The 22,426-nt window shown below is 43.2% G+C and overlaps 1 protein-coding gene across 4 annotated transcripts in view; it reads right to left on the bottom strand.

Moving 5' to 3' along the window:
- kcnip4a (potassium voltage-gated channel interacting protein 4a) overlaps positions 1 to 22,426 on the bottom strand; it is a gene marked incomplete at both ends in the record, with an annotated part of 155,122 nt that overhangs the window by 31,944 nt on the left and 100,752 nt on the right. The window contains one exon of one of the 4 annotated variants that reach the window (XM_080547234.1): positions 10,873 to 10,984. The exons of the other annotated variants lie outside the window; for them this stretch is intronic. Within the exon in view, the coding sequence (XP_080403360.1) occupies positions 10,873 to 10,984 (112 nt within the window). Of the gene's footprint in view, positions 1 to 10,872; positions 10,985 to 22,426 lie in introns of those variants that run through there. 4 annotated transcript variants of the gene reach the window in all.

Genomic DNA, 22,426 nt, shown 5'->3' with positions numbered 1-22,426 from the left:
TAACGCATTGTTCATCGAAGGCCTTTTCCCTAGCCCGCCCCCAAAACTTACTAACTGTAACTGTCAATCAAATTGTCCTTGATTCAGGTCCTGAACAGACTGTGGAAGGTGTTCGAGGTGTTAATGAGCCTCACGACTTGTGGGGAGTTGAAGGTGCCTGTCCATTAAAAATCAATGACACTGAAACCCAATTGGCTTTGTGACTGATCACAGTACAGCAAAGGCTTTCATTCGCAATTCACATGAAAGGGTTCATGTGATTGTGTGAGAAAATGATTAATGTCCTGCAAAATTCAAGGCCATGGGCAGAATTCTATTTGTCTGACAGGAATCAAATTGTGAGAATTTCCTTTTTCAGTCTGCGACTGCCCCCTCAACTACCAGGAACAGTTGTACTGCAGTATAACTAGGCTACATGAAGCAAGGCACTTTGTCTTTCCAATCCAATAGAGTGCAATATAATAGCAACCGCACACTCAAACACTGTGCACTGTGTGTTTTTTTGCACAGTGTTTGAGTGTGCGGATGCTGTTATTTTTGCACTCTATTGATACTCTTCAGTTCCAGCACCTCAGCAAAGTCTGATCACGGATGAGCGGTGGTATTTTCACTATTGGATTTTCAATCCAATAAAACTGCAGATTATTATTTTGTTACAGGGGAGCTTTATCAGAAATATAAAACTGACTTGGTGTGGCTGACTATGGTAGGTTTCACTGTATCATATACTGGGGAATTCCACAGTAACAGAATGATGCAATGGTAAACAAAAACCCTTAATGGTAACAAACCATACAGCTCTATGCACAGGGACTACCGGTACTTCAACAATTTGAGAAATAAAACAATAAAACAAATTGGTGTATTCTAGCTAATGGTTGACTTTTACAAAATCTATTCACTGACTTCTCTGGTACACATTAAATTTAGACCATTAGACCAATTTAGACATTTGTTATTAGCTCAATAAAACTACACAGCAAAAAAAAAGAAGCTCTTCACATGATGGTCCTCATGGGTCCTCATGGGTCTTTTTACACAGAATGGCTCGAACATATATGTTTTAATGAAAGTGGCCTCCCTCAAGCAGGTGACATCCCTTTTAATGAAATGACTTCAGACTAGCACACGTCAGCACTTCTATTCCCCGGGCCGATGTAAAAGTTGGATGGGGGGCGCATTATAAATAAAATTAACATTAACATTATAACTCAGCCTAAAATGACTGACACAGACTGACACTGTTTACAGCCCGTCATTTGTAAAGAATGAGAGAAAATGTAGAAGAAAATGTCATTTTTTGTGTAGTCACTCAGACTACACAATTCATGGATATCTGTCTGGAAAAACAACAAAAACAAAACTCATTCAGAAATATCAGTGATCGACAATTGCATTATGCATGAGAGCACCTACGCCCTCTGCATAATAATGTGAAAAACATTGTTGCCAGAGTTTGGGGGTGACCTTCTTTCTCATTCAGCTGGCTAATTAAAGTTATGAAAGTGCTGAATGAGTGTACTGGCCTTATTGTTGTGATTGAATAACATACAATATAATGGGTGAGTCAGTTCTAAGCCTCAAGCCAGCAGCTTCAAAGCTCTCACAACAAAATAGGTTCAAGAGGAAAACAGAATGTCCAAAATGCCTACATTTATACTTCACAGCCTGCTCTGAAAATGAGATGTTGTGGCCAATATCACTTTGATTTTAAATTGTTTTTAAAAATTATAAATGCCGCAACGCACATTAGTGCCAGTCTCTTCCAGTATCATCTCAAACATCACATGGCCTCCCATGGTCACCTAAAATGTCATTCTAGAGATATGTATATTGTGTTCCAACAATGCTCGGGAAGAGGTCATGCAATGATTTGCAACAATAAAATCTGCCTCAATAAGGGGATCTCAAGGTCAATCTTTCCTTGGCCTTGTAATGGTGGTGTAATCATCCATAACCAATTCAGCGCATCATTGTCTGTCACTATCCCTCCTCTTCAGAATGTATTATTTGGGAAACCTTCACATCAATATCAGTATTGAGGCTGGGGTATTTCCTAGCTAATCCAAATGGACAGGGACGGTCTTGGCCTGCAATAAGTTCTCCTCCCGTGCACTTTCCACTGATTGGGCTAAAGACACCGGAAGGGATGATGGCTTCGGTTTCCGAGGCAAAGGTCAAAAAAGGCTTTCAAGCCGAAGAACACCATCCCAACCGTGAAGCACGGGGGTGGCAGCATCATGTTGTGGGGGGGGGGGCTTTGCTGCAGGAGGGACTGGTGCGCTTCACAAAATAGATGGTATCACGAGGAAGGAAAACGTTGTGGATATTGAAGCAACATGTCAAGACATCAGCGAGGAAATTAAAACTTGTTCGCAAATGGGTCTTCCAAATGGACAATGACCCCCAAGCATACTTCCAAAGTTATGGCAAAATAGCAACAAAGTCAAGGTATTGGAGTGGCCATCACAAAACCCTGACCACAATCCTATAGAAAAGTTGTGGACAGAACTGAAATAGTGTGTATGAGCAAGGAGGCCTACAAGCCTGACTCAGTTACACCAGTTCTGTCAGGAGGAATGGGCCAAAATTCCACCAACCTATTGTGGGAAGCTTGTGGACGTTTGACCCAAGTTAAACAAGGCAATGCTACCAAATACTAACTACGGTAAGTGTATTTAAACGTCTTACTTACTGGGAATGTGATGAAAGAAATAGGCCTAAACGCTTAAATGAATCATTCTCTCTACTATGATTCAGATTTCACATTCTTCAAATAAAGGAATGGTTCTTACTGACCTAAGACAGGGAATGTTTACTAGGATTAAATGTCAGGAATTGTGTGAAAAACTGAGTTGAAATGTATTTGGCTGAGGTGTATAGAAACTCCCAATTTCAACTGTAACAGTGGAGAGAACATAATGTTACATAACACATCAAGGGATACGCTTGAGTCCCTTGAAACACCGCAAACAAAGAAAAAAGGAGGTTGGAGGTTATGGCTCTTTTAAAAATATATATTAGACCTTTACCCTTTGCCATCCGTCGACCGTCAGATTGCAGAGTAACGTTTAAATGAATAAGCCCCTGACGGGGTGGCCGACTGTCACTCATCCTGCTGCAGGCTCAAGGTCTGAGTGATGAGAATGGATGGTTTGATTTGATTAGATGTATTAGGATCCTTCATTAGCTGATGCAAAGCAGCTGGTGGTAGTTCGATCCACACAGCACTTCAGTGGGTAGAGTGACGCAGCAGAAACTATGAAACTTCTTCATCGGATTCCTCCAATTGTATGTTTTCATCTTTCCATCAAGCAATACGAAAAAGGACAGCTCCTCGTTAGCCTCATAGCATAATTGCCTTCAGTCATGCTTCACTTGCGGTCAGCCGAGCCATCTTTGTATGTAGTGTCAAAAATGCCGATGTCAAAGAGATGACTTGGGCAGATAGTGATTTTGGAATGTAACAAGCATTTTTTAACAAGCTGATGGCATCATAGGGAATACAGTGAATCAGCAGTGTTAGGAGAGGAGAGTTAGGCAGATATCTAAATTTGGCCAAAATATGACTTTTATGTCAATTATGCGATGAGGCTAACGATATCATTTACACTCTAAAAAAACTATCTCCAATAAGTCATTCAGTCAAACCAAATGACCACAAGACAGCTACAAGCCACGGTCAGGAGGTGGACTTAGAATGAATCCCCAACTTGGACAGTTGGAAAGACCGCAGTGGAGTGTTATCTGTCATAACACACTCCTGTTCTCCATCTGTAAGGGCTGCCAGCGGGTTAAACTGGCACATGTTCCTCCCCATCCCAGCTCATGTCATAATATGGTGGCTGTGAGCAGAGGAATATTATTTATCTTCCCCTTGATACATTGATTAGTCTGTAACCTCCAAGGCCTCACTCAGAACTAATGGCTCTCTCTCTGTGTGTGTGTGTGTGTGTGTGTGTGTGTGTGTGTGTGTGTGTGTGTGTGTGTGTGTGTGTGTGTGTGTGTGTGTCTGTGGGTGGGTGTGTATGTGTGTGTGTGTGTGTGTGTGTGTGTATGTTTGTGTGTGTGCGCATCTGTGTGCGTGTGTGTGTGTGTGTGTGCGCACGTCTCTGTGTGTGTGTGTGTGTGTGTGTGTGTGTGTGTGTAAGCATGTGCATGTTTATGTGTAAGGTTCTGTTAACATGACTTGGTTGTGAACCATCCACCACAGTCTGATTCTGCTCATGTCCAGTCATGTGAAATAAGAAGGAGAAGGGTCAGGTGAGCACTCTGAACCAGTCTCATAATGGGCTACAACGACATAGGAGGGGTTACCTCATCGGTCAATCACAGCACAGACTTTCTATTAGGAGATCCCATCAACCACAGTGGGCTTAGGGGCTCTTAAGACAAGCTAGAGTCAACTTGTGGTACTGAACATCCAATCCCATAGAACTGCCATAATATTCAGTCGCTAAAAGCATAGCATGCCTACTTCTGAAAGTAACATTGAACTGAGATTGGGGACCAGTAATAAACGTATCAGGATTGTACAGCATAAACAATACAAGGACTGTGTAAACTATGTGGCTGGCATTCACCATACCCTGGTATATTGGTGTATTGCCTGACCTAATGCTCCTGTGATGTTTCCACAGCATGGGTGCATGCAAGGGGTAGAGACTGACAAAAAAAATATTTGCAGACATGGCCCCCATATGTAGAAACGATCGAAGCATAGTAATTGAACTATGAAAACTGAATCGTACACAGCCCCTGTGGGTAATGACCATTTACAACACTAAGTGGTAATTTACCAGCTGTGAATGGAAATGTATTCTAGAAGGGTCTTATCTGTGGACGGCAGCTATACAGCACAGCAGCACTGTAACTGGGGACTTCTTTGATCAATTCCTAACTATGATAAGGCCTGCAATGCAGAGGGGTGGAGGGCATCTGAAGTTCATATACCGTAGTCTACATACCGTGACGTTAGAATTATAAGGTTCTATCTCCATTTTTGTCAAAATTGAGTTTTTTACATAATCTGATCCATTAGGTGTTTATTACTGCCGACTGTGTGGTGTTATTTTTTAAATGTTGACATTTTTGAGTTAGTAATTCATGAAATACAAAGGTTCCATCTCACAGAACATAATGGAATGTAAAAACTTTGACGCTCAATATCTCTGAACTGCCCTAAACGGAGATAGAACCTTATAATTCTAAGCTCACAATACTGTGTCTGTCTACAGAAACAGATGAGACATGGAAAAATGCAATATGCCTCTTTCAGGTGAGACTGTACCCTGATTAAAAAAGTTGTTCCAGATTGTCTGATCCCAAGAAAAAATTCTGTCCTATAGGAACCTAAGAACGATCTCAATAATTGTCTTTTGTCATTCGATTACCTGTCAAGTCAGGCTGATTGGATTATCAGTCAGACTGACTGGACATATGCTAACTCTTTAGTAATAGGCTAGTGAAGTGCACTAAACAGGATCATTATTAGCCAATTTCCTCTGAGAGATGACAGATACATGCAATAGGTCAATGGAGTTATTGACCCGACTGTCAGGCGGGCCAAAATGCTCAGCCATAAGACATCTTGTAAAGGCTGATCTGATTCGTAGGATAGCAAGCAACCACGTTATGTAGGCCTAGTTAATCTGACTACCATGTTGATGGATCGATACAATCACCACTCGCTTACAAAAAATGAGGTGTGACAACCTAAAACCCCAAATGTAATGTCCTTCCATCCATCCGTTGCTTGCAGATGAGTTCACCGCAGACGGAAAGCGCTAGCTGGCAGCTACAATAACAACAAGAAGAACCAAGGAAGCCTAGCAAAACAAGCTTTAACACAAAACAACAGCAGCACACCCACAGGACTACACAGCCTGCACAGGACCACCACAATAAGCACTGCAAAGCTACAACCACTGTTGCGTAAATGGACTGACTTATAAAACGCTTTACAATGGCCTCTCATTCACCCATTCACCCATTCACACACCAATGGCAGCAAGGCGCTGGCCCGCTCACTGGGAGCAATTTGGGGTTCAGTGTCTTGCCCAAGGACACTTCGACATGTGGCCAGCCGGGGCTTGAACCGCCGATCTGCCAACCTTGCGATTAGTAGATGCCGGCTCTACCTCCTGCGGCTCTACCTCCTGCGCCACAGCCGCCCCACATCCACATGTGTCCTTGTTGTGTTTCCTTCTGTTTTTCCTCTCACTATCATTCTACATCAGGTGTCCGTCTGCGATTGGCCATTCATCCCCCGTCATTCATAATTCATTCCTTGTTCCTGTCCAATCAAGAGAGCTGTCCATCTGACAAGCCATCTGACAGTCCGTCTGTTGAAATGTTCCACCAGATTCCTCATCGTCAGTCGACTCGGGTGTGGTTGTGTTCGTTTGCTGTCGACTCTTCAAGGTTCTTTGTGTTAAACCGTCTTGTTTCTTACAAACCCTTTCAGTCGTTTATTTTTATTTTTCATTGTTAAACTCTCTTGTTCATTTGCTTCATATTGAACGTAGTAGTCTCATTTGAGTTCGGTTTGTTTTGTCACACACATAGCCGTAGGAAACAGGTAAGTAGGTGAGCAACACGTTGGGTCACCCCTGTTATTTCCATCAGGCAAAGGAGCGGACGTCCCTAGTCATCAGGTTGTATATAGTATACCTTTTGCTAGCATATCAGCCCAATAGAGCTCTCAGGTCTTCTGATGCTGGTTTTCTCTGTGTACCACATGTACAAAAGAAGAGATTTGGTGAGGCTGCATTCTCATTTTATGCACCCAGATTGTGGAATGCACTGCCAGTTTACATTAGGGATGCAACCTCAGCACATTATGTTCAAGTCAAGACTAAAAACCCATCTTTTTAATATTGCCTTTAAATGACTAAATAATTAAATTAAGATTATATATCATGATTAAAGCACTGAGCTGTAACGTTTGCAGTAAAAGTGCTTTACAAATAAAGTTATTATTATTATTATTATTATTATTATTATTATATTATTATTATTATATTATAGGCACTAGATAGGGTTGCACTTTATTTGAGATTTCTCTGAGTTGACACCGCTCATAGTCTACCTGTTGTCCTGTGGCTTGTGTACTGTAACCTCACCACTATTATTGTAAATAAATGATTGCACTTTAGCTCTGTTTGTTTTTGACTTAGCCTATTAGTCGTTTTTCCCACATTAAACTGGGTGCATAATACCTTTTTGGTTTCGGCTCCCCTACACCTCCTAAACGTAGAGCAATAAGGTCTGGGAGTTGTAACAACCATCAAAAGCAGCGTGTCGGGGCGTTTAGGTGGCGTAGTGGGTTAAGCATCGACCATGTAACCGCAGGGTACCCGGTTCGATTCCGGCCGGGACATATCCTGCATGTCATCCCTACTCTCTCTCTCACCCATCCTTCCTGTCTAAAATCTCTACTGTATCTGTCAATAAAATGAAAAATATGAGTGGGACTGCCCCACTCAGAAAAAATAACTTAAAAAAAAAAAAGGCAGCGTGTCATCAAAGTCATAATCCCAGATGAGAGCCCCCCATTAATTGTTAGGCCATTGAGCCATGGCTGTGACAGCTATGTATACAGTTATGTATCAAATCAATTAGGCTATTCACAATTGAGCCAGATTCCATTCAGCAGCTTTATCGAATCAATTAAACATCTTAGATAATTGCAGAATTGAAAACAGAACATGAAACACATGAAAAAAGCCAACGAAAACATCACATAACATCAGAGATTACAAATAACTATCGACTAGCAATATCCCAGTTTAGCCCCCCCCCCACATACATAAACACACAATGCCAATGTCCAAACAATCAGTCCAGTCCAATATAATTCACACCCACACAATGATTTCGAAACATTGAACACACTCTAGGGTCAGGGTAGGTCATGTCAGCATTTTCCAACTCTCTCACAGCCTGTAAAACAAACACTACTTTCCTCTCTGTACGTAAATACATACAAGGACAAGCAAAGTATGAAGCCTTTACCAAACAACTGCCTGATTAATGGCACTTTATCTAAACTGAAGGCGCTTAATAAAGTTTTCGATGCTACTTCATAAGACAACTGTTGCCAAACTCAACTGTCCATTTAGTTGTTACATGTTCTGTGCACAGACTCTAGGCCCTTTCTTAGCAACGTTTACAGTGAGTGGTCATGATGTCCCTAGTGGAGGCAACAACACCAATTGAGATGTGCATAAGGAGCTTATGAAACTAATTAGGCTACACCTGTTATGATTATTCAATACATTTCCAGTAGAAGAGAAAGGAAGAGTGGAGCATGCAGTATGCATCCCATAGGCATTTTATATTGTGTCACAGACAGTCGTGCAACAGTCAAAAACAAATCAAACTGATGTTGCACAACAATGTTTTAAAGTTGTTGTTTTGTTTTTATGGGAAAATGCAAAGGCTGGAACTCGAGCTTTCCATTCGAGCTTTCCATTTACAGCCCAACCACAGTCTAAAAACCAAAAACCAGCCCAAAACGTATATTGTCAGAAAACCGATTAACCATAGACTTGCAAACAGGCCACACCAATATGTGTTATGTTCGTCCTTCCACTGGATAACAACCACTGGAGGTTTTGAAAGCCTCCTTTATTGCCAAGATGCAGTGGCATTCAACAACCATAGTAAGCCGTTTCAGCTCTACTCAACATATCATGTATACTAAAAAAACCTGGCCAATCTGGCAACACTGGTTACCTGTACTACTCCTAGTAGTGTTGCCATGTCCGTGGGCTTTCCATCCAAATTTGGCTACTTTGAAAACTTGGACGTGGGTGAAAATGTGTTGGTTGCGGGTGACATTTGTGTTCTTCGTCAATCTATTGACATCACTGTGACCTGCTGATTGGGACCATCAGGCAGTGAGGCAAACTGTCGCCCAAGGCTGGCCACTCTGTAGTGAAGTAGTAAATAATAATTAAAAAAGAAAATGTAATCGTTTTAAAAAGTGATTGTTCCTTCTTCGAGCATTGTGACTGCCAATGGCCCCTGGTTCCTAGCTAACGTTTTTTTTCTTCTTATGATGACAGATGTATAGATGATTCACTTGCTTTAGACAAAAGTACTTGCAACAGGTGGTGTGGAAACCACACAGTACATCACCGGTGCCCAACTCCCTGCCAACCGAGGGCCTTCAGGGCCTTGTTGCTTGTCAGGCGTTTGTATGTCTTTGATGTTCGGCTTTGATGTCTGTGCCTCTATGTAATATGTGTGTTGCTTTTATGCCTGCCTAACCAGTACTTGATTTGTTGATTTTAATTGTTTTTTTTATTGTTTTAGGTTTCCAAGTGCCAACTGAACATCTGGCCAGGGACTACGGACTTAAACTAGCCTTAATTGGCTAACTCCGGCATATTGCATTTGTGTCTCATATGTATTTTAATATGCACTGTCCCTGTGAAATAAACAATAAACTAAACCAGGAAAAGCGGTGTCTGCGGAGGGCGCGAGGCATCATTGAAGACACCTCTCACCCCAGTCACAGACTGTTTGCCTGCCAATCGAGGGCCTTCAGGAAAAGCGGTGTCTGTGGAAGGTGCGAGGCATCATTGAAGACACTTCTCACCCTCCTCCCACACGGGAGGCTGTACAGGCGTCTAGGCTCCCGCACCACCAGGCTTGTGAACAGCTGCTTCCCCGCAGCTGTCAAGCTGCTGAACTCAAAATCCCGGCGGTAGCCATTAGTTGAATCTAATCTAATCTAAAAAATGTAGTTGGTCTGATACTGACCGTCAACTGCCAACGTTAAGGAAACGTTCTTCTGCAACCCACGATTAAACAATATATATCAACGTTGGATGATCCAGATTACAACCATAAACCAACATGGTATGACAGACATAGTGGATGGTACATTCTACTGTTGGTTTTGACATTGTCCTACAGTTATTTTCCATCATCTCTCTATGGTTGGCAGAAAGACCAGTGAATCAACATTGCTGCACTATACCATTTTCTGTCATAACTGACATATAACAATTCAACCAAAAAATAATGTTAACATAAAGGTGTTTTTTTCTAAAATACACATGGAGCACAGACACAATATTGCATGCACCGCCCCCCCCCCCCCCCCCCCACCCCACCCCACACACACACACACACACACACACACACACACACACACACACACACACACACACACACACACACACACACACACACACACACACACACACTACTAACACACTAATGCACACAGGTGCACACTTGAACAGACCAAGAAAAGAACCACTCACAAAAACTGCTGTGAAAAGATCAAAGGCAGATACAAAAAAAAGGACTTTGAAATCACAAATCTCTCTCGCATTATATAGCCTATAGAAAATCTCTCTTCACTACTCAAGACCCTCTTTTTAATGCCGCCTTTAATCCTCTTTCTGGGGATCTACACACTTCATTTCTCTCTCTTTTATAGCTTTTCTTTTTTTTCTATTCATGTCCACAGCTCAGGCCTTGACTCAAACCCCTCTTTCTTTACTGGACCAACTAAACCAGTAAATCTTTCAATTCCTAAACATTTCAATGTTACGATGATCCCAATGTAAACTCACATAAGTGTATTCAGCATTACAGGAGGTGCATCTCACTGAAGTTATACAAATGACAGAAATTACAAATAGCCAGAGAGGAAATATCGCAACTGCAAACAACAACCGACAACCCAGAATCCCACACAATCCAAAGAGGACCTCAAAGCTTTTCTTACAATCCACACTTACCGAGTGAGTCTCTCTCAGTTATATACCCATCTCTCTATTATCTCTCTAACTTCCCCCAAAAATGTAAAATCCCCCATCCCTCCCTCCCTCTCTCTCGGTCCAACCTTACCCTCCGAAAAGCTGATGAGTCCCAGCAGGTGCAGCAGCTTAAGCGAGGCACACACCAGCACCACGATGCCCACCGTCTGCAGACCCTCTGACTCCCACACTGCGTTCAGCATGATGGTGCTGCCCCCGCGCTCGGCATCACCATACCCAGACCCCCCGGTCCCCCCGCCGGTCCCCCCGGATCCCGACCCGGCCTCCTCGCTGCTCTCGGGACCGCTGCCGCCGCCTCCCTCCCTCCCTCCCCCCGCGCTCCAGTTGCCCCTCGCCCACTCCACCTCCACCTTCACCTCCGTGCCCCCCTCCGCGCCCCACACGCACGGGCCGGGCGCCCCCTTGCACCCCCCGGCCGTCCGCTCGCTCCCTAAATCCAGGCTGGGTGGGATACGGCGGGGTGGGGGTGTGAGAGCAGGACAGGTGGGCTAGGAGGAGCAGTGGTAGCGGAGAAGTCTGGAAGACTTCGTCTGGATCACGAGAGTCCCATAAGAGTCACGAAGGAAGTGAAGAAGAAAGAAACAAGTAGGCTGAAGTAGGGAGAGGGTAGTAGGCAAAAACGATGAGAGTGTAGCTGTTCTCCCTTCCAAGTCTCTCTCTCTCTCCCTCTCTCTCTCTCTCTCTCTTTCTCTCTCTCCCTCTCTGTAAAGGTGCGGTAGTGTGTGAAAGCCAAGAAACAGAAGAGGAGACTGGACTCCACTGTTCCCTTTGACAGTTTGTAGCACTCCCTCACTCACAGGCTCAGGAGTTACATGAGGGGAGGGGGAAGAGGAGGGAGTGTACAGAGAGAGAGGGGAGGGGAGGAGAGGAGGGGAGGGGAGGAGGGGAGGGGAGGGGAGGAGGGGAGGGGAGGAGAGGAGGGGAGGGGAGGAGAGGGAGGGCATACTAGAGATGAGGAGGGATGTGTGCAGTGCTAGAGCAGATATAGAGACTCACACACATACTGTAGACATCAATGCATATAATCCAAATAGTGTGCCAAAAAATGCATCGTATCAGCATAGGCTGATAGAGAGAATCAAATCCATTAAGCAATGCAGGAGAGCTAAATGGAGAATCACACCATGGTAGATTGAGGGGGGTGTGTGGAGGGTGCGTACATGTCAGAGCTCATACATTACCACCACCTGCTGGGTTGCTATGGTACTGTTCATAATATCATCACTGACATTCAGAATGGAGTACAGTGCATAAGAATAAAGCATTACACTTCTTCTTGTCCATGATATCCATCAAACTCTTTGCATTCTGCCAAAGTCAAGGTCAAGCATTATTGTCTGTGTGTATATAATGTTGACAATTGTTCAAATGGGGTAGTGGTGGTCTAGTGGATAGTGAGTTGGACTTGTGATCGGAAGGTTGTGAGTTCAAATCCCGCCTGAAGCCACACCACTACTAGTGTGCCCTTGGGTAAGGCACTTAGCCCTCAGTTACTCCAGGGGGAATGTCCCTGTAATTCGTAATTGTAAGTCGCTTTGGATAAAAGCGTCTGCTAAATGGCAAAATTAATTAATTAATTAATAAAAAATTAATTAAATGATGTTTGTGTCGGACCCCAGGAAGACTAGCTAATGTCATGGCATTAGCTAATCGGGATCCTAATAAACAAACAAACCAACAAACAATTTGTGTGTTTGAGAGAATAGTTTTCTACCAGTTGTTGACCCCGGCACCTTTCAAAACCTATTACATGATGGGGATACAATTTGTCTGGGGTTTAGATCGAGGCTCATACAATTTTAGAGTATGGCATTGTGCAGATCGACAGTGTCTCACCGCATCCCTGTATCCCTGGCCACCAAAATATCCCTTTTCCAAAAAGAAATGTTCCCCTCTGCTATAAGGACTCTCAATACCTGACTCACTGCACTTAACCCTGCCAGATGTACTGCACTTTATAGTTGTAACTATTGTTGATTGATGATTTCGTCTTGTGGTTATGTGTGTACATTGTCCATTGTGATAGTCATGTGTAATGAGTGAATGTTTGATGTATTTGACACTGCTGTATTGAGTTTTTTTTCCATCTGTACCGACAACAAATTCCACCGACCTTGGTCGTGTGGTCATTAAACGATTCATTCATTCATTCATTCATTCATTCATGAAGCAGCAAGCGTCTTCATAGTGAGAGGCACGTTTCATCACCAAACACTGGAATGCTTTCTTGACAGACTAATCAGGGAAACACCTACTGTGTACATGTACTGTACGCTGCGATGCGTAGACTGTGTAAGGATATAAATCATTATGATTGATCTTTTGATTCCATACACTCACTGAACACTTCATTAGGAACATCTGTACACCTTCTCCCTCGTGGAGGTGGTGTAATGGTGTGGGGAATGTTTTCTTGGCACAGTTTGGGCCCATTAATACTAATCAATCATCACTCGAATGCCACAGCCTATTTGAGTACTGTCGCTGACCATGTGCCATCCCTTCATGCCCCACAATGTACCCGTCTCTTCTAATGGCTACTTCCAGCATGATAAAAGCACCATGTCAAAAAGCAAAAGCCGTCTCAAACTGGTTTCGTGAACATGACAATGAGTTCAGTGCCCTTCAGTGTCAAGGAGCTTAAACTCTAGAAAACAAAGTAGTCAATTAATCAATCAACACAAGTGGTCTGGTAATACAAGTGAAACGCAAACCACACAAACATACACACAAATCTACCGATTTAAATACTTCATTTATCTGTCATTTCTCAAATATCTGTTCAATTCAATTTCTGCAAAGCAGAGCAATTATTGATAATCTATGCCACAACCTGCACACAAAAGCATACACTTCACCAACATGAACCTACATTTACCAAAAACATATTTTGTTCAGTAACATTGAGGCAAAAATAACTGGATATGAAATCATAACTGACCTTGTAACAGGAAACAAAGCAGCTCATTTCAGTTGAAAAGAAAAATCAACACATGGCTTCATTTACATTTTCTGTCAACTTTGCCCCATACAGTACTTAGATGTGAATTAAATATGTTTGATTTATTCTTCAAATAAATAATTGAACGTGGTGCTATTTTAGAAAAATAAAAACATCCACCAAACATACTGTAGTTAATAAAAATAGCCTCTCGGTCTTCTCTGTCTGCTCATTAGTATGGGTGACATTCACAGAATAGGAAGCAATCCTTCGTGACAATAATATTACTCTAAAAAGGCCTTAGGGAATACATGGAGCTCATCTCAAAGTTAATATTCATATTTATTGCAGGGGGTGGGAGTGAGGACATACCAAGTTTGCGAGTTTGCGGATCACGATGAACCAATTATGAACCCCTCCAGAGCATAGAGATATTGTAACTGGGGAAGAATTATTGAAGCCATGAGACCAAACAGTCTAAGGGACGACAGAGATAGATCGAATTTGTTTACTATCTGTCAGAATATTTGACTGTTTTACAGTTTTGAGCATGAGTATGAGCCTGCCCTAGAGTGATCAACAACTCTCGCCTATCGATTGTTCTGGTCTGCTATCATTGGTGTTCTAATGGAGGGCATTATCATCAGATAGTACTACACATGGCCAATGGTCTAAAATTATCCACTAATTGTGATCCTCCTGTGAAAGACAGGTAAACTGCAATTACACCAGGCACTATTCAACCTGCCAATGCCACACAGTATATAAGGGCCTTATATTCCTCCATATCAACGTTAGTTCACAGTTCCTCATTCATAAACCTCTGTCTGGTAGTGTATCTAATGCCTGGTACACACAAAGATTTTCTGAAACTTAACCGATTTTTTTATCTGAGAGAGACAAAAAGATACAAAATCCATTCAAAATGGATTGAACAGTTTTGATCGTATTGTGGGTGGTGTGCTCCGATATTCCTAATACAGCACCCCACATACATAAAGATCTGTCCTAGAGTCTCAAGAGGACTTTCGATCATAAGTATTGAACACGTTGAATATTTACGATCATCGGCCCCGACCAATTTCCGAGCAGATTGTCGGGAGAAATTGACTCTTAACACACCTCTCACCACAGAATAATCTTGTAGGATAATCTTTAGACCCATCCGATAATCAGGCGTTTGCCATCCTTGGTCGGAAGGGGGGGAAAAATCGGCCAGATTATCTTTATGTGTGTACCAGGCTCAAAGCAGACATGTCTAAAACATCATGCCCCCTCAATGGAGAGAGACTCTCTATTCAAACTCTGATGGCTTATCGGCGCGGTGAACAGGAAGACCCAGTGACAGACCGGGGCGTATTGTTCCTACACCTCTGCAGGCCAGAGAGATTGATTTTGGAGAGATTACATGGTTTTCTTTTGCTCATAGCTGCCTCCCGCCCCATCCCACCTTATCACCATTCCTCTGGACTTGCCGACCGCCTGAAAGGAAGCTATAGAGGTCAAAGACTCAATCCACTTGACAATGTGTGACTGTCTGGAGCAGCAGCGTAGGGCTAAACAACAGTCCAGTGAGAATAAGGTATTCACACATCTTTAAATATTACCATGGTGGTCTTTGTCAATGAGTGGCTTCGTTTGATTGGCGGTTTACAAAGCCATCAACAATCCGGCCCCCTCCTACCTCGCCGACCTCATCCCCCTCCACCCCCCCCTCACGTTGCCTCAGGTTTGCCGACCAAACCACACTCAAGACCACCAGGACCGAGCTCCGGACCTGGGGTGATGGGGCCTTTTCAGCCGCAGCCCCGTCCCTCTGGAACGCCCTCCCCAACCACATCAGACAGGCCAACACCCTCCCAACATTTAAACAGGCCCTCAAAACTCACCTCTTCAAGCTCGCCTTCGCCAGTTAACCCTCTCCCCCTCCCCTTCCCATGTGTCCCCAGCACTACCTTAACTAGGCCCCTATACTTTCTTTTATTTCTTTTTTATTACTACTCAACGTTTTCAGTTTGTAAAGCGTCTTTGAGTGTCTAGAAAAGCACTATAAGTCTAATGTATTATTATTATTATTATCATTATTATTATTAACTGAAGAGTGTTTCTCTTCAATATGTACGTAGCTGAGGTCCTCTCAGGTTCCTCAGAACCAAACCCACGACACACCGTATGAAACTAGGTATTAGACAGTAACAACATAAACACTGCAGGGGGGAAAGTAATTATAATAATGTTGTTGAATATGTAACTACATTCCGGTGTTTATTAGTTTCTCTCCCCATGCATAGGCACTATCCAGGCTTAAAAAAAACAAGACCAAAAAACTAATTTCCATTAAGCCTTGGACAGCTGCTGTCTTTCCCAAGGCACTCGGCAGTGGAAACCGAGCTGCCGTGAAACTACAGGACCAAGGGGGGGTGGGGGGGGGGACACAACTTCAAGTTAGTCCTGTCATCAATCAAAACAACGACGATCGGCAGACAGGCAAAGACGAGATCCTCCGACTGTTTTCAGATCAGCCGAGGAGCGCCGCTACCGGTATAATTATGCGACGCCCTGAAGCGATCCGCTCAGGCGTGCAAAATGGCTTTGGTGTTTGTGTTGTTTTTTGGAGGCACATTAAAATGAGCCTGTCATATTTACAGAAGCGGTGTCTGTGACGAGAGGGAGGCAATTAGAAGCTACGAACCGAAGGCAACCCTTAGTGGAGCTACATACACTAGTGAACGGGATGACTCTGTTGTGTGAATACATTACTTTAGTGGACACATGGGACACACACACCTGTAGACACATACACACACACACACACACACATGCACGCACGCGCGCACACACACACACACACACACACACACACACACACACACACACACACACACACACACACAGACACACACACACACAGGACACACACGGGACTTATGCAAACACACATTATGCATGCAGTCACACATAAAACACGGTACAGTATCTCTGAAACACACACAGTAGGCTATACTGTACAGGCATTGAGTAAAGCCCTTGGGTCCAACAGCATGCTTGTGCCTCACTCAAAGGGGCTACTGTATATGTGCCTCTTTATCTCCGTCAACCCCCAGGGTCCGTGTGAGAATTGTTTCTCTCTATATGGATGACAATGATTCATTTTCATAACAGCTAGTTGCCATTTTGCATTTTCAAACAAACCCTTTGTTTTTGACAGCAAAGTTTAACAAACGATACAACTTTATGTGCAGGCACTTTATCTCCCTGTTTTTTTAATGTAACCACATTTCCCCAACACTATTTGAAAATATCTGCTCTAAATTAAGATTCAAATAAAGAGTGGGTTGTTGGCCAATATATGAAACCCTGTGTCTATCTATTTTGGTTGTTTAAATAAATTAAGTGGATTTACTGTTTATCTGGTTAACACAATGACTAAATGGGTCCCCTACAGAAATGTCTAATTTCTGGATTTGAATGTCATTCTCTACTACGATGATGTAGCTAACATAGGGAAACAAATGCAACATACAACATACAATATAAAACATTAAAAAGGGACAATGATAAAAAACTCACAAAACATAAGAAACATGAATCTGCCTTAGAAATATCTATGCCTCTCTCTCAACACTGACAAGACCAAGGAGCAGATGGTGGACTTCACGAAGAAGTCCACCAGGTAACAGAAACAGAAACTGGAACAGGCCCTCATTACCATCAACGGGTCAGCCGTAGAGAGGGTCAGCAGTTTTAAGTTCCTCGGCGTCCACATCTCTGACGACCTCACCTGGGACGAGCATACCAATCAGGTGGTGAAACAGGCACAGCAGGGCCTCTTTCACCTCAGGTAGCTGAAGAACTTCAGCATGAGGTCCAAGACCCTGCGGGCCTTCTACAGAGGCACGACCGAGAGCATTCTGACAGGGTGCATCACTGCTTCATGGCAACTGCAAAGCGCTACATAGGGTAGTGCGGACGAGTGCAACCGAGCACATCAATGGATGTGAGCTTCCCTCCATCCAGGATATATACAACAAACGGTGTGGCAGCAAAGCCTGGAGGATCATCAAAGATCCCTGTCACCCCAACCACAGTCTGTTTGAAGACTGTGGCAAAGCCTCTTCTGGTGCCTCAGGGCCAAAACTCAGAGGCTAACCAACAGCTACTTCCCCCAGGCCATCAGGCTCATAAATAAACCAACTATCATCCCCAAGCACACCCCATGGTATATAGACTACCTAAACATTAAGCCCATAGTCACTTTACTCAATGCTACCTCTTACACCCACTGAGTACAATACTCATGACATTCTACTGAACTATCTACTGTATTTACTATTTGTACTGCTAATTGTATCTTGTCTTATTTGTCACTTATGTCCTGTACATGACTGTAGTGTCATCTTGTGCTGCAATGTCAGGAACCGAAGCCCAGGAATTTCACACTCTTACACTAATGACGTGTGTTTTTTCAGTACTTTTTTCTTCATTATCCTAAAAGAAAATAGCCTACCCCTTTGGCAGCAAAAACAAATTATTTGGAAAAAATAAAAGTAAGCCTATGTCATGTATAGACACAAAAAGAGACTTCACTTCTGACATCCTGACATGCCTCTACGATACCGAGTGATCTATACACACTATAAGTCATTATTGACAGATACGGTGGAACAATACTGTAGTGCCTATCAGTTGTACAACCAAGTGCTGCCAGTTAGACATGCAGTGAATGGACAAAGTCACAAAGGCATTGTCCGCTTGTGGACAGTCGCAGAAAAAGCTAGGCGCTTTGAACTCAGGGCAGCATGCTGCTAGTGCTGATAACATTGACCCACAGCACCGTTTGTCTTAGCCGTGTTAGCGAGTGGGGCTATCTCGAAGCTTTACCACCACGATACTGTATGGAAGACAGACGGCCAGTCACCATTTTTAAGGTCTAGCTTTGTACTCCTGTTTTTACTGTATGCCATCCCTCAGTCGTAGGGTACTATACAAACCACTGTCTTTAAATAAAATCTCACGTCTCTTTAAAACAACAAAACAACAGGGAAAGACATATGGCGCATACAATAGCGGCTGAAAAACAGTGAACCACAAGTGACGGCAACAATTTTCCAATCACAAGAAATGGCGAGGAAATCCTCCTCTTGCTGAAACAGTTGCTGATAGAAAATCAATAGGGGTGGTTATCTCTCTTGAAAGAATCATGAATGTGGAGAAGAAACGGTTATGGCAGTGTAAGGGTCATCTGTCTTCAGTCCTTGTGCCCCATTAGCTCAAGTCAGGGCTAGAACTGAGAGTGAAGAGAGGCTGTTTATGCTCATGTATTCAACATGTCAAAAGATATAGCTAGATAACAATAATAATAATAATAATAACTTCAATTTATATAGCGCCTTTCAGGGTACTCAACGTCGCTTTATAGAGATCCAAGAAAATAACAAAAAACTGTCAGACAAACAGTCAGGCAACAACTAAACTAGGGGCCGAAGGCCTTGGCAAACAGGTGGGACTTGAGGGCCGCTTTAAAGCCGTCCAGGGTAGGGATGTCGCTGCACTGCAGTGATGACAACAAAAAGCCTTTTTTTAAAGGGACTGAATACACAGTAGCTTGTAACAGACTGTTTGTCTTACCCTAACACAACACACAACAATCAATCCACATGAGTCAATGGGTGGCATTCACCTCTGACCTCCACTATCTAACATCCTTTTCGGTCTAAAGCGGGCAACCACGGTTCACTGATGTTTCTGGACGAGGGCCTGTTCTTGATTTCGTTACAGTTTCACCCATAGTAATGTGTTATGGATCGGTCTGCAGGGTGAATGCGGTGCAGAGAGTGGCCAGTAGGCAGGGTTGTTGATAACTGCAAAACTCTTCAGTTTCAACGGGATTGTGTGGTTGAAAGACCTCAAAACCTCAATGCTTTTAAATGGAGCTTGAGGCTGAATAAACCTATACTGGAGGCCTACGGAATGCCATGATGCTGAATTCACACTGACACCAAGCATACAACAATCAGAGCCAATAGGTTCAATTCAACAACCAGGGACACTGAAATCAACCTCAACTATTCTATTGTATCTAGCCTAAATGAATGAATAAACTTGATAGTGGAGAAGCAGATATAAATTGTTATCAAAGTATTGTACCTTAGGTGGCGTAGTGGATTAAGCGCTGACCATGTACCGCAGGGCTCCCGGTTCGATTCCAGCCGCAGACTTATCCTGCATGTCATCCCTTCTCTCTCTCTCACCCATCCTTCCTGTCATAATCTCTACTATATCTGACATTAAAAAGAAAAATATGAGTGGGACTGCCCCACTCAGAAAAAATAACTAAATAAAAGTATTGTACTCTATCCCAAGGGGAAGGAAAACCCAAAGAGAATATAATTTTTGCTTCTTTTTATCATCTTCCACCATTTCATTTAATCTCCTTAATCCCAGTGACAGTAATTGCATGGAGGCATCACCTTGTCAGAAAGTGGTCAATGCTAGTAAAAGCACGACTACAGTATCTGGACCGATCTGCACAGATTTGCTAAACGGATCAGATATCATTGGCAGCAGACACCCGGAAAAAAGCGGACGCGAATTGAATACCACTGAGATTCCCCCCAGACAAAGACTGAGTGACTTGCAGTAGATAATAATAAAGAGGACACACACAAAGTGATGTGGAGATGTGTGTGTGTGTGTGTGTGTATGGGGTAAACTGATTTGCACTCTTACAGTATGACTTGTGTATTTGTGCATTAAAAGGATTTTGACGTTTGAATGTGATCATTGTAATGGTAAAACAATGGATTAGGGGGTGGTCTCACTAGAACATTTGCTTCACTTGAAACGGAGTTTAGGATAAAGTTCGCTTTGCTCTGCGTCGTTTGGAGCTGTGAGAACGCGCATTCGAAGTAACTCCCGGAGCAAAGAACCCTCGGATGCTCCGCTTGAAAAGGGTGGTTTCGCTTCGGTTAGAAACTACGCATCCATCACTTTGCTTCGCTTCACAAGCAAAACAATTCTGACAACAAGCAATGGTCCTGGTGGGGATTTCCTTTCACTGTACAGAAAAAAAGAAAAAAGAAAAAAAAGAAGCAGGACAAGAAAAAAGTGTGTTTATGGTGTATGTATACATTTTGCAAGTGAAAGTGATGAGGTAGACCCTCTGTATGGTGGATATTACAACGGCTGGAACGCTTTTCGTCCAATCACAACACTCGATTTCATCAACCCGTGGTATAAAACACTGTGCTAACACTCACACATTTCCTGATGATGAGAGAGCCAGCAGGTATAACTAGAGTCAATTAACCTCTTACCTACCATTAATCCCCATGGAGACAGCAGATGCATAAATCACCCCATGTTCATGTTTATGACAAGACACAGCATCATTATTGATAGTGGTATTACGCAGTATTGTGGAGTAGGACCATCTCTAACACAATAATAGGTAATATTAAATAGGTAATTTTTGTGGGGGAATAGTTTGCACATAAACATGCTCCTATAAGTACCTGCTGTACAAACTAAGACAGACAACATTTAGATCCTAAAAAGGTCTTATTCATGACATTTTCTCCAGAAGTGTACCACACCCATTCAAGGGCGTTTGCATGAATGTTTGGAGGTAAACAAAAAGGGAAACAGAAAATGAACATCTGTTGAAAACGTTTCCCCCCCCCCCCATGGTGCAATACAACCACTTAAAAAAATACAACTGTGTGGTAAGAACACAGGGGAGAGCACACAATTGGAAACATTGCCAATGACTCTTCTGTTGTGTGCAAATGTGTCTTTTTTCACTTGGCAGTTGGCAGTAGGCCTACACATATACAGTACTTATACTAGAACCAAAGCCATTTTTCTTAAGAAGGAAACCAAACTGTTTTTTTAGTAAAGTCCTTAGCGTTAGTGGAAGAGCCATGCTAAAAGTTGTTGTCATGGCCAGTGGCGGACTCAGACTGTTTGAAGGGCAGGGGGGGGCGAAAAGACAAAAAGGGCACCTACTGCACAACATGGGACCCCATCAGTGCACATGGTCAACTTGCAACCATTGGAAGGGCAGCCGATGGGGCACATCCTCTAATTTTGCCACTCAAAAGGGCACTTTAGTGCAACGTTTTTCAACTGTGGGGGCACATGGTCAAGTTTAGACCATTGGAGGGGCACCAATAGGGCACGTCCTCAAATTTTCACCACTCAAAAGGGCACTTAAGAGAGAAGTTTTTCAACCGTGGGGGCACCAGGAGGGGCGGTCGCCCCCCCTGCCCCCCCCTGAGTCCGCCAGTGGTCATGGCTTAAAAACACATTTGTCTCTGTCCTTGCCTCCTAGCCTGCTGCTCTTAGTTTTACACACGAGTTGCTAGGGAAACGCAATCCTTTCAATCAATGGAGCACTTTCAAAGTGTCTTGTCTAAAATGTTTTCTTTAAAGCACTGGGGAACGTCTGTTCACGGGCCAGTGAACAGATCTAACTAATTGGGATGAGCAAAGAGACGTTAAATAGAGTCAAAAGAGAAAGACCCCCTGTCATAATGAGCTTATGTGACCGATGTCAAATTGTAACTGTCAAACTGTAACTATCAAACTGTAGCCTCCCACTCTGAGTGGCATAACATGAGCCTCGAACCTGCAACCTCTGAATTGTCAACACACATGACTGGCATCTCCTCAATACCCGATG

This window comes from Nansenia antarctica, assembly GCF_963989245.1.
Source record: "Nansenia antarctica genome assembly, chromosome: 17".
Taxonomy (NCBI): domain Eukaryota; kingdom Metazoa; phylum Chordata; class Actinopteri; order Argentiniformes; family Microstomatidae; genus Nansenia; species Nansenia antarctica.
This window is presented reverse-complemented; position numbering and strand designations above follow the sequence as displayed.